General features: G+C 43.2%; 1 protein-coding gene across 29 annotated transcripts in view; it reads right to left on the bottom strand.

Annotated features, from left to right (window-relative positions):
* The window catches only part of trol (terribly reduced optic lobes), a 604861-nt gene that overhangs the window by 102014 nt on the left and 488902 nt on the right, over positions 1 to 13945 (bottom strand). For all 29 annotated transcript variants that reach the window (XM_065435395.1, XM_065435391.1, XM_065435373.1 and 26 more), the window contains one exon: positions 2688 to 2792. In XM_065435395.1, coding sequence (XP_065291467.1) covers positions 2688 to 2792 — 105 coding nt within the window. The remainder of the gene's footprint in view (positions 1 to 2687; positions 2793 to 13945) is intronic.

The following is a 13945-nucleotide window of genomic DNA, read 5'->3' as shown; positions in this document are numbered from 1 at the left end:
TTAAAATTCAGACCAATACCATAACACAGAAAAATAAACAGTTCTAGAGACAAGACAGACATGAACAATAAAATACAGTGCTATCCTTTTTCGTCCTTCATACAGTAAAACCTCGTTAATTCGGATGTCACGGGATCGAAAGAAATGTCCGAATTAACTGAATGTCGAATTATCAATGGTATCAAGAAAAACAAACAAATGCTTCCTATGAGTCAACATAGCTTTTATTTACTGAATGAATGGGCCAATCATGTTTCTACTTTGCACAACAGCAGTCCGGAAGCTACAGTTCTCGCCATCTCGTGGTTGATTAGCGCTCGCAGCGGCGAAGGCCTCGCAGCTTCCTTCACAGCACGGCCGCAGCGCGCGTCTACATCCGAGACAAGACTACTGCGCGCACATGCCGATTATGAGCCAGTGAGCTAGTCGCCGTCCATCACGATGGAACCGGTGCTCTTCATCCTCGAAAGCTTGTCAAAACGAAACTACTACTTACCGCAACCGTTGCGGATGAAGCCGCGGCCGCTGTCCACGCGACCTTGCGGTGCTGAACGCCCGCGACCGACGCGCGCACCGAGTCAAAGCGAAACTACTGTTTGCTGCGACCGGCGCGGACGACACCGCGACCGCTATCGACGCCATCATGGATGGCTACTACGCAGTGATGAAGGCACGCGGCCGACGCGCGCACCGAGTCAAAGCGAAACTACTGTTTGCTGCGACCGGCGCGGACGACATTGCGGCCGCTATCGACGTGATCATGGATGGCTACTACGCAGTGATGAAGGCACGCGGCCGACGCGCGCACCGAGTCAAAGCGAAACTACTGTTTGCTGCGACCGGCGCGGACAACACCGCGGCCGCTATCGACGCCATCATGGATGGCTACTACGCAATGATGAAGGCACGCGGTCGACGCGCGCACCGAGTCAAAGCGAAACTACTGTTGGCTGCGACCGGCGCGGACGACATTGCGGCTGCTATCGACGCCATCATGGATGGCTACTACGCAGTGATGAAGGCACGCGGCCGACGTGCGCACCGAGTCAAAGCGAAACTACTGTTTGCTGCGACCGGCGCGGACGACATTGCGGCCGCTATCGACGTGATCATGGATGGCTACTACGCAGTGATGAAGGCACGCGGCCGACGCGCGCACCGAGTCAAAGCGAAACTACTGTTTGCTGCGACCGGCGCGGACGACATTGCGGCCGCTATCGACGTGATCATGGATGGCTACTACGCAGTGATGAAGGCACGCGGCCGACGCGCGCACCGAGTCAAAGCGAAACTACTGTTTGCTGCGACCGGCGCGGACGACATTGCGGCCGCTATCGACGTGATCATGGATGGCTACTACGCAGTGATGAAGGCACGTGGCCGACGCGCGCACCGAGTCAAAGCGAAACTACTGTTGGCTGCGACCGGCGCGGACGACATTGCGGCCGCTATCGACGCCACCATGGATGGCTACTACGCAGTGATGAAGGCACGCGGCCGACGCGCGCACCGAGTCAAAGCGAAACTACTGTTGGCTGCGACCGGCGCGGACGACATTGCGGCCGCTATAGACGTGATCATGGATGGCTACTACGCAGTGATGAAGGCACGCGGCCGACGCGCGCACCGAGTCAAAGCGAAACAACTACTGTTTGCTGCGACCGGCGCGGACAACACCGCGGCCGCTATCGACGCCATCATGGATGGCTACTACGCAGTGATGAAGGCACGCGGCCGACGCGCGCACCGAGTCAAAGCGAAACTATTGTTGGCTGCGACCGGCGCGGACGACATTGCGGCCGCTATCGACGTGATCATGGATGGCTACTACGCAGTGATGAAGGCACGCGGCCGACGCGCGCACCGAGTCAAAGCGAAACTACTGTTGGCTGCGACCGGCGCGGACGACACCGCGGCCGCTATCGACGCCATCATGGATGGCTACTACGCAGTCATAGAGGCGCGCGGCCGATGCGGTCCTGTGCGCGGCGGTAAACGCAAGAATACGGGCCTTAAAGGCACAAAGAGGCACGAAGCATTCCGGCGTTTCTGTCATTCCCGTGCGATTTCCACTGATGACTATGGCGATGCGGACTAGCGATGTGCTAACGCCATTTCTGCTCTTTTGCGACGCTCCAGCGCTCGCCGAGCTCCGAGAGTTGTTCGCATTAACCGATGTGCGGCCAACTTCGTCTGAATTAACGAGTTTCATTGCATTAGATTATGCATACTCCTGCTGGGGCCAAAGGACGAGTCCGAATTATCGGGTATTTCGAATTAACGAGGGTTGAATTAACGAGGTTTTACTGATTTGTAGATTAAATTTCATGCAGTGAGAACATCAAAATGAAGCCCAAATAGCTAGTTAATCTGTAACACAATTCCACAGCCCTTGTCAGTAATACCAGGGCAGCCAATGTTGGCAAATTCTGCAAAGTGCTAATTTCAGTGCCAGAAAGCAGTTACACAAGACACTTTGAGTGAATGTTTACCTCATTCTTAGTTTATAGCTCTTAGTCATCACAGACTAAAAATTTCTAAAGAACCTAAGCTAAATGACTATAATTACTGGCTACAGACCTTACTCACAGTATGTAAAGGGTATTTATATATTCCCGCAATGAGCACTGAGTAGGCATCATAGAAAACGCACACAAAAAAAGCAATAGATGTTAAATGTAACAAACCTTCAATGTGGCAGCGAAGTTCTGCTCTTTTTCCAAGTGAAGCTGTGACAACTCTATCATCTGCAACCAGCCTTGGAATGGAATGTGGATGACGGTTTCCTTCAACTGGAAACATAAACAGAGAGTTTTGTTCACCCTTAAACAAGCTATTAGTAGAATTATGTTCCATGATTTAATGAGGCTAAAAACAGATAGGCCATAGAAAGGTGCACACACGAGAAGAAAATACTGTGCATGTTCTGTGCCCAGCCTTTGTTTTGTGTGCTGGTCCTGTAAATAATGGATAATACATTCAACCAAATAGGCCCAATTTATTTACAATGTCACTGTTACAATGGTATAGTCATCACAATGTCTTAATATCTACTGCAAAAACTGCAAGTGCAAGCCCCAGTATACACAGTGCTGCATAATAATAGGAAGAAGCGCCACACAAACTACATGTGAGATCACAGAAGTAGTGAAGATCGCTAGTTTGGGGGATGCATGCATTATGCCATACTTGTACGTAAGGAATTACATGTAATTAATTACTTGTTTTGGTAGTTTTGTAATTTAACTATCACTTTGTTCACTCAGTAACACTCAGTGTAATTCAATTACTTTTTTCGGTAAGCAATTACACGTAACCAGTTACCTTCCTGGCAAGATAGTCTGTAAAAGGCAATGCAGCTTTGAAAACCTGCATTTAGTGGAAACTACAGAGAAACTCCTAACATCATGCCATGTAGCTGCCTCGTGGATGTGCATGTTGAGACAGGCGAATCCGGGAACTCAGTGTTTATTTCCTCACTTGAATTGCTCCACCACATGCTAGCCGACAAATTGAACTAATGCTTTGGTATGCCTTGGTGGCATTAACTATTTAGCATGTCGATGCCAGGGAATCACATATGGACAACTTTTTCTTTCAGTTTTTCATCGACTCAGTTTGGACCACCTTTTGAAATGTCTTCTGAGCAATGAAGTGCTGCGAATCAATGAGGACCCAGACGCTGTGTAACCACAATCTTGTGCACGAGATCTGTATATGTTACAACACCGCCTTACCCCTCAGCATGGACATTGAATAAGTTTTCAGTGACACCACCGATGTCTTCAGAACGAAAATGAGGAAAGATGACCGATGAAACGTTTGGAAACCAATAGCTAGTGAAGATAAGCAATGTATGAAGAGCTGCAGAGGATGCACTGAAAGTGCCAGGTAAGTTCGTTTTATTTGGTGTATCTGTGCAATGTTATTAAATGTTTGGAGGAAAGTAACATAGCAGTAATAGATTACATTTCAGTAATTTTTCTATTATTTTCTTGAGGCAGTAACCCATAACTGCAATTCATTACATTTTTTAATTAAGCAATTGTAATTGATAACTTTTTTTCTGTAACTTGTACAATTCTGGTTAGTGCACTACCGAATGACCTTTCTCAAAAAGAATTGGATTATCTTAGCCTCACACATGGCTCAGCGGGAGATGGTAGTACAGGCTAATTTCCTAATCTTGCAGCTTAGTACTTTCTTAACTTGGTTTTATCAGTAATTGTTATTCTCACATATTTCATGTTTCTTTATGTCATGATTTATCAACTTGTACAGAAGTGCTAGTGCAAGCTGGTTGTCAGTCTCCTATGTGTGCGTGTGTGTGTGATGGTTGAGAAAACGAGTGATTATTAGAAGTGAGCGCTCTGTCTCCAACTTCCATACTGTCCCCGTGTGCTTCGAGCACCAGAAGGCTAACATGCAATACCAACATGCCCAAACTTATGTTTTTTCAAGTCATAGTTGATCTCCAAGTAACTAGGAATTAATGCTCTGAAAGTCACCACTTGCTGTTAAGTTGGTGCAAAGTTATTAATTTAAAACCATGATTTCTCCCTGGTTTTCCTCTTTAAATGTAACACCTGATTTTTACCCCTTGCATTTCAAAATATATAATACCAGAAAATGAAGGACTAATAAGTATAGTACATATATATATATATATGTAGTATATAGTATAGTATAAGAATATGATATGAAAGGATAGCAACATTCTTACACGCAAATTATACTTTGGTGAGCATTTTATGAACCAGTATGCATGTAGTGTGTGCCAAAGGATGTGCCACTGGTGGCAATCTTACTAAAGGCACTTGGGAAAGGAGGCAGCCGTCCACCACAGTTTTATGCATCATTGCTTATGCTTCTCTGTTTGATTAATATATTTGATTTCAAGGCAGGTTGAAGAACAATAGCTGCAAAAAACTTGCTGGCAACATGGTTTTAATCATTCCCTGCGAGGCCTCATGAATGGGAGGAATGACAGCAATGAATGAGCCATCGTTTGGGGGGAAATTTCTTGTTATCATGCTTTCTTTTATCATCTCAGTGTTTGTTACACTCGATCACGTCTATATGGGTAAGCGGCGAAGTTGATCACGGCCTACCCATGTTTTGGTTCAGTTTGTCTGCAGTACAGCATACAGGCTAAATGCATTTCCCTTATGTTCTGAATGCTGCTTGCCACCTCTACCATTTGCCAATTCTTTACTATGTTGCTCTTGCTAGGGTTCACAATTCTACGAGTGTATAGTGTTGTGTGTTAAAGCTGCTGCAGCTTGCAAGGACTGATCTTGTTGGTTTTATGTGGCCCATTAAATTGTCGCACCAGCTGTAACGCATTTCATATTTTTGGATCTATTTTATGTGTGGATGCGCGCATGTTGAGCTGTTGCTAGTTGCTTTAGCAGAACTGTTGTTGATCTCTTTAAGTACAAGCTTTTCGCCTCACCTCATTTGTAAGGGGCTTAAATCATGCTGTGTTTTATTGAAATGAATACAGGCAAGTGCTTCTTTAACAGCGCCATTTGTTCTGCTTGAGGACATCGTCAATATTGTGGTTACAGGAAAAATGTTTTAGAAAGAAGGTGGCTCAGGGAGAGGATTTGTGTGAGCTGCTGCATATGGTATAGCTGTCCGATTTTTGCTGAAAAATTCACGTCATGTTTGTGAAGTTGTTACACCTTGATGCTGTCTGAGCAGACTTACCATGCAGAGTGCCTTTCTGCGTTTGCATTGTGGTACTCAATTGAATTGTTCCTTACCTTATGCAGCATAGGAATGCAACAACTACGCCGTAAAGCACTAAACCTGGCCTTGCCGCCAGCGTCCATCTATCTCGGCTGGCGGTGCTTCTCCTTTATATATTTAATGTACCTTCTATCAATCATTACACTCGTAAAAAAAATTAATACTAAAAAGTTGGTAAGGCTTTAGCTTTGCATATTTCCAGCAGGTCTCTAGGGAAGTTCATCGATATACGCAGCAGTATTGCATTGGCGGTGCAGCACTAACTAGCGCTTTTATTCACCCATGCATTTGGTGGCTTCATTGAATAGTGCATGCACTTCGATTAACAATTTTGCAGTTAGTCTTCTTGAGGCAAATTTGATGGCACTTATTTGGTGATTTCATGTGTATTCATCAGCAGCAAGATCACGGGTGTGCCGGCATAGCACTGCACTGAGTCTTCCGAGATACGTCTACACCGATGAGGTGTACCTATTATTGCGGTACAAAATAGTATTACGGCACGGATAGAAATAAAAAAACAAAACAAAAACAATTGAAACATTAAATTAGTTGGCAAAACAAAGTGGCTACTTAGCACAAGCTCCCATTTGTATAACTGGGCTTCACTGCGCTTGTCTGCGGGACGTACCCAGCATGTATGCGGACTGGCTTGTCCCAAACTCCAGTAACATAATGTACATGTCTGCTCTCATAGAAGCCTGTGCCTTTTCTGCAGCTGTCACCAATGAAGCAGCAATCCGGTACCCGAACAAAGGGGAAAATGGCAGCCGCAAACTTCAGCATTCTTGCTGCAAAGTGCCATCTGCTACAGCATTACAAGCGTCGAAAGTGTCCACTAGGTGGCCATCGATGGTGCCTCTATAAACAATCCACTATGCGTATACTTATGTGAAGAATTGCAACAAAACTTCATTACACTTGGGTAAGGCTGCGCCACAAATATTACTGTGTATTCTGTCACTGGGAGCATAGAAGTATGCACAACAAAATTCGAATTGGAGAATAAAATATACAACATTGCACATGAGACAGAGAGCTTATGCACATGCTGAATTAACACTTCAAGATGCAATATGAACATTTGTAGTGAAAGAACTTATTGTGCTGTAATGTTCCAGCTGCTTAGGTTATAGCTTAGATATGCACTGTCTATCTGGCTTCATTAGAGGCTAGTGTTTTGTCCAGCTGTATTCATACACTTTCAGACCTGTGTATTAGTTCATTATTGCTGTTGCAGTGAAATTCTTCGCATGTAACTATATGTAGGATAGCATACTTAGATTGCACTATTATCTGAATGTGTGGCATCACCTTGCTTGACCATCCATTGTGGCCTGGAAATGAGAACATTTTGTGTTGTGTTTAGTGGCACATAAGCAACTAAGGCTATCATGGGCCAAACACAAGGTGTAGCTTTTTTAAAGGGGTTGGGTCCCCTCGGCAAGTCTTTCTCTAGGTAAGGGCACTGAGAAACCCAAGAAATTAGATAAAGGCCTCAAACATGAGAAGGTGGATGAGGTTTTCTATAGTATGCAATGAAGCATATAGTCAGCATTTAGAATTTTTCAAGAACCCCGGCTTGACCCCATAAAGCTATAAACATTTGTGATATTAACAAGTGCGTTTTCTTCTAAAATCCAGTGCTGGCTTACAATGGCTGCTCATTGTAAAATGGGGTAAAATGCTTTTTCCTCAGTGTTTTGAGTTCTATGCATGAAAATAAGATGTGATATATCATCAGTTCATGTCTGCATTTTTCACAACCAGGTTTGTTTTCTTTTTTCAGAATGAAGTTGTGTGTGAGGTGGATGTGTCCAATGCACAAACGACATAATATAACTTCAAAAAACTGTTCCTGATGTGTACATGACTTCCATTCTTTTAAGATGGGTTTTAGCATTTGTAGCTTGTTATTTAGTTGATTACTCCATGTAGATTGCCATTTGTCTCTGAGTTTGCTGGGTACTAACATCATGCAATCTTTATCGAGCATGCTTACTTTCACTATATCACTGATTGATTGAAAAACTTTAATAGATAGAAAGACAAGGGAGTGCATATTGTTGCGAGTTTATGAAGCGCATTCGTCTGCTCTCTCATTTGCCAGCAATTCCTATGCGACTCGGAACCCAACAGAGCTTTATGTTACATCCTTGTGTTGTGATCCTCGTTATATTATGCATTACTACTTCCCCAAGTAACGGCATGGCTGCATTTCTGGAGTGTAGTGCTCTGATTACACTGAGGGAATCAGTGTAGATGAGGCTGTTCTCTATGTTCTCACGTATTATTTTCTTTACAGCTAACAACATAGCGCAACACTCATAAGTAAATATTGACACACACTGAGGAAGCCTCGCCATTCGTTCTCCAGCTTCCCTCCACTACTGCACTTCTGATGCAAGCTGCGGCTTTGGAACAATCTGCGAAAAATTCCGTGTAGTTTTTGTATCTTTCTTTACATGCAAGATATTCCTGTATAATGCGTTCTCTTGGGGTTTGTCTTTTGTTGAATTGTGTAAGAGTCAGACCCAGCACTGACAGGAAACTGTACCATGAGGGCAGTGCGATGTGGTTTTGTGCAATGTCCAGTTATATGCCCAATAAATGCAGTTGCTGCATATCTCTTCTAAGCGCAGTAGCAATGGCTTTGTTGCTTGTGGTTTGTTGTTGAACAGAATTCGAGAAGGACAAGTTGTAACGATCAGATAACACAGATGTTGCATTCGCACTCCAGTTCTAAGAACATGTGTGCATGTGAGTGCTATTCTGTTATTGTCTAGTGAGGACTAATTTGCTTCTACATACAGACTTACAACAGGTAACGTTCTGTTTGATCCGCACGAAAGGCACAGACATAGATTAAGAACTGGATCTAATCATTTTAAATATGAAGGTCTTGCTGAACCATAGACTATGCTCCCGTAATCTAGACAAGAATGTACCAGAGAACAATAAATGTGTAGAAGGCATGTTCTATCAGAGCACTTCTTTGAGAGTACTTTAAGGATGTTCAGAGCTCGGGAAGCTTTGACTTTCAAACTGTTTATGTGTGGCAGGAATGCGAGTTTTTTTTATCAAATGTAATGCCTAAAAATTTGTGTTCTTGGTTTACTGGGAGTATTGTTTCATTTAGGTGCAAGGAAGGATCAACCTGTAGGCCTCTCTTTAGTGAGAAGAGAACAGTAACTGTTTTTTGTGGGGAAAACTTAAATCTATTTCTGTGTGCCCAGATTGCAAGTCTGTTCAGTGTGAGTTCTCACATGTTGGCCAGCTCGAGGACGTGCATGCATTTTGGAAGTCGTCGACATAGAATACGTAATAGAATTTGAGATTATTCTTGCTATTGAGTTGATTTTTACTATGAAGAGTGTAGTAGTACTTAAAATACAACCCTGCGGCACTCCATTCTTCTGAGCGAAGTCCCCCAAAAAGGCTGAACCAAGGCATAACTTAAATGAATGATCGGAGAGGATGTCTTTAAGGCATTTCAGCATCCTGCGATGGATGCCTAAGTCTGCAAGGTCGCAGAGAATCCCAAACCTCCATGCAGTGTCATAAGCTTTCTCCATATCAAGAAAAACTGCCAGACAGTGTTGTTTGCGTATGAAAGTTTCTCGGACTGTGTTTTCATGGCGAACGAAATGGTGAACAGTGGAACATGCTTTTTTAAAACCGCATTGCTGGACGTCGAGAAGTTCACGGGATATGAGCATAAACATTAACCTAATATTCAGAATGCTTTCGAAGGATTTGGTGAAACAACTTGTGAGAGCAATGGCTTCATAACTACCTGGGTAGGTTGGCGGCTTTCTGGGTTTCAGAAATGGTACAGTTATGGCCTTCTTCCATGCTTCTGGCAGCTTTCCTGTTGTCCACATTTTGTTAAAAAACCTTAAAAGTGCGTCTACAGCAGATTTTAAGAAATGAGCTAGTAGTTGATAATGTATTTCGTCAGCTCCTGGTGCAGTCTGTTTACCGGTGGCCAGTACATTTTGGAGTACATGCATTGTAATTAAAGTATTATAAGGCTCTTATGTACTGCTACTCGTAGGAAGCCCTTGTTTTTCAACTGTATTCTTGAACTTTAAGAAGGACTCTGACTAGTGACATGCACTTGACACTGTAGAGAAAGATTCGGCTAGTTTGTCCGACTGTTCGCCAATATTTGCACCAGGGGGTGTGAAATAAGGTATTGTGTAGGGGGAGAAGCTACTGTTTAGTTTACGAACTTGCTCTTACATTTCTTGCAATGTGATAGAACTGTTTATAGACAATACATAATTTTTCCAGGAATTTTTCTCAGCACTGCGAAGGATGTGCTGTGCTTTAGCTCTTGCCTTTTTGAAATTGATAAGGTTTTCGTGCGTTAAGTACCTACGAAAAATTCCCCATGCTTTATTTTGTTTTTTTTTTTGGCTTCCTTGCATTCTCGTGTGTACCAAACTTTGTGGTTTTGTCGTACTATACCATTGGACTGAGGGATTGCTGTGCATGTGGCATCTAAGACACAGGCTGGAATTATTTCATTCAGTTCATCGATGCTAAGAATATGGGAAGATATTTTGTGGAGACCTGCATTTTCTTGGAAAAGTAACCAGCCAGCTAGGTGGAGCTTCCATCGACAGCGTTTACTCGGAATGATTTGTGATGGGTTTTACAAGCTTATCATGACATGAAAGTGATTCATTCCATAGGGGTTATTAGGAACATTCCAATTAATATCTGTAAGAACTGATGGCAAACAAAAAAATAAATCTAAATAGATCATTTTTCCTGAGCTCGGGGAGCAGTGTGTTTTTTCCTTGGTCGAGTAGGCATACATTATTGCACAGGATAAAATCTTCTAAAATACGACCTCTAGTGTCCGTTTGCTCACTTCCCCGAAGATTGGAATTGGCCTTAAAGTCCCCAACAAGGAGGTATGGCTCTGGTAGTTGCTTTAAAAGTGATTGTAAGTCAGTGTAACTGCTAGGTGTGCTTCAAGATATCTAGAACATATTGTGATTGTTTTGAAACAAAGCACAGTGACTATGACAGCTTCATATTTGGCTTTAAGCTTCACTTTGTGAGTTGCAACACCACTGTCCACTATAATCACAACACCTCCAGAGAGCCTACCTGTTCGGTCGCACCAAAGGACTTCATACTTCATTAAAAGGTTTTTGAGTTGAGGACCTAAATTTGCAACTGCAAGTACAATTGCAACTGCAACTGAAAAGCAACTGGCTCAATGTAGGAAGAAAACACTGCTGTAGTTACGGTGCCATAGCAGAAACAATAATTTAAAGAGGACTTTAAACTAGATACGAAGTTAGGAGGGCCTTGCAAGACATGCCTGGGAGAAAAGCAGCAGGAGAAGGTGGAATAACAGTTGATTTAATCATAGATGGAGGAGATAAGCTTGAAAAGATTGCGGCCCTTGATGCACAATGCCTCAAAACTTCAAGTGTACAGTCGCGAGCAAAAGTTTGGAGACCACGGCATCAGCAAAAAATTAAAATATATTTAAGCTCGACTCCGTGGCAGGGAATTCATTTAGCACCTCATATTGATCAAACAAGTGCACATAGGCACATGCTCTTGATTTCAGCCACAATGCCCAGGCAGCAACAAAAGAAAAAGAAAAATCGCTGAACCTTTGGTCCCAAAAGTCAAAACTTATATTCACAACTGCACCAGAAAGCTTAAAGAATGCCAACATTATGCCAGAGCTATTATACCAGGCTGGTCTGCATTTGTTACAACGGACCCGCGTACAACAGATTTGTGGATATAACAGGCCATATTTCAGCCTTAGTTTGCTCTACATATTTTATTATTGCAACAAAGTTCACTTTTAACGTACCATGCTACAACAAACTATCGGCTACAGCGAACGAAATTAGCAATTTTTTTCAAAATCGGGCGCATAGAACGCACTTTTCCTGCATCGACACGGGCTGACAACTGACTTGCGAGGGTCAGCCAATGGTCGCAGCTCAATATCGCGTGCGCGATTGAGGAAGGCGGGGCAGAAACACACCATCTTCTTTCACACGCAAGGTACGGGGGGTGGGAGTGGAGGGGAGGTGAGAGAGAAGAAGATTCTACTCTGGTGGCTGCTGGTTACGGCGTGGCCGCCATATCTTGAAATCCATCTGCAATGTGGACAAAGTGCTCTTCCGCATGATAGCCATATCGTGAGAGTGATCTGCGATGCGGACAAAGTGCGTCCCAGCGCGGACCTCATCTTCAAAGCTATCTGTGATGTGGACAAAATGACCCTAGTGCCGGTAGCTTCGTATGCACTGTGCTTTCGACATTTAATTGGCATTGAAGCGAGAGACAGCACGAGGGTCAATTGGCTCGCTGCTGCTGTTATCTTGCTTAATTTGCTATCGCAATTGATGCTTCGCCTTTCGAGTGATACTGCGACTTTGGATGTTTGTCACTCACTCTTCACAATAAAGTTGTTGTCTAGACATCACTATGAACATTTCAGAAGTGAGGCGTTTCGGATATTACAGACTTCGGATAAAATGGATGTTTTTTGTCAGATTACCAGGGTCCATTGTAATGAGAGTATACTGTACTAATCAATGGGAAAGGAGACGTAAAATAATTGAATTATAGGTCCGTTAGCCTGCTTTCAGTATTGTATAAAATATTCACCAAGATAATTTCCAACAGAATCACGGCAACACTTGACTTTAAGCAAGAGAACGGGCTGGTTTCAGGAAGGCATATCCTACAATGCATCATGTCCATGTCATCAATCAGTTAATTGAGAAATCAGAAAAGTACAATCAACGTCTCTATATGGCTTTCATAGATTATGATTCCTAAGTCATAGCGGCATCCAAGGGGTACAGGAGGCATACGTGAATATCTTTGGAAATATCTACGAATGTTCCCCAAATACCTTGCTTCTGCACAAGAAAAGTCGAAAATTACCTATCAAGAAAGGGGTCAGGTAAGGAGACAATCTCTCCAATGTTATTCGCTGCATGCTTAGAAACAAGTGCTCAAGCTATTAAACTGGGAAGGCTTAGGAGTGAGGATCAATGGCAAATATCTCAACCTTTGGTTGGCAGATGACATTGCCCTGTTCAGCAACAGTGGGAACGAACTGCAATGAATGATTAAGGGCTTTAACCGAGAAAGTGTAAGAGCTGGGTTGAGGATTGTTATGCAGGAAACAAAGATCATATTGAATAGTCTGACAAGGGAACAAGAATTCATGATTGGCGTGAAAGAATTGAAGAATTAGAGGTCCATTAGCCTGCTGTCGGTATTGTATAAAATATTGTCCTATGCCAGTCAGCCTCTAGAGTCTGTGCACGAGTATGTTTATCTAGGTCAATTACACACAGGGGATCCTGATCATGAGAAGGAAATTTACAGAAGAATAAATATGGGTTGGAGTGCATAGGGCAGCCAATTACAAATTCTGACTGGGGAGCTTACCACTGCCGTTGAAAAGAAAAGTGTACAATCATTGCACTCTACTGGTGCTAACATATGGGGCAGGAACTTGGATACTGACAAAGAAGCTCAAAAACAAGTTAAGTACCGCACAAGGAGCGATGGAACGAAGAATGATAGGTGTAACAATAAGAGACAGAAAGAGAGCAGTGTGGATCAGAGAGCAGACGGGCATAGCCAATATTCTAGTTGACATTAAGAGAAAGAAACGGAGCTGGGCAGGCGATGTAATGCGTTGAGCAGATAATTGGTGGACCGTCATGGTTACAGAATGGGTGCCAAGGGAAAGGAAGAGCAGCCGAGGACAACAGAAAATTAGGTGGGGGGATGAAATTAGGAAATTTGCAAGCACAAGTTGGAAGCAGCTAGTACAAGGCAGGGATAATTGTAGATCACTGGGAGAAGCCTTCGTCCTGCAGTGGATATACAAATAGGCTGGCAATGATGATGATGGTCACGATGATGTTCCTTAACATTTTCCCTGCATCTGTATCATGATAATGAATGTAAGGTAATAGGATTCATTTCCTTCTTTTTCATTTTCTTTTTCTTAAACTGTGATTCAAATTTATGTGGCTTCTCTGTATCTGTCATGTAGTCTACACAAAGAAATATTAATTTTCTATGCAAGTATTATGGTATGCTAATCTATTGCAGGCCATACTGTGAAGAGCCTACTTTGCTCCATATTACCTGCTCAGTGCAGTAAACTATTTAGAAT

The sequence above is a fragment of the Dermacentor albipictus genome, chromosome 2, assembly GCF_038994185.2.
Source record: "Dermacentor albipictus isolate Rhodes 1998 colony chromosome 2, USDA_Dalb.pri_finalv2, whole genome shotgun sequence".
Lineage (NCBI taxonomy): Eukaryota > Metazoa > Arthropoda > Arachnida > Ixodida > Ixodidae > Dermacentor > Dermacentor albipictus.
The sequence above is the reverse complement of the archived record's forward strand: the minus strand, read 5'-3'. Positions and strand labels throughout refer to the sequence as shown.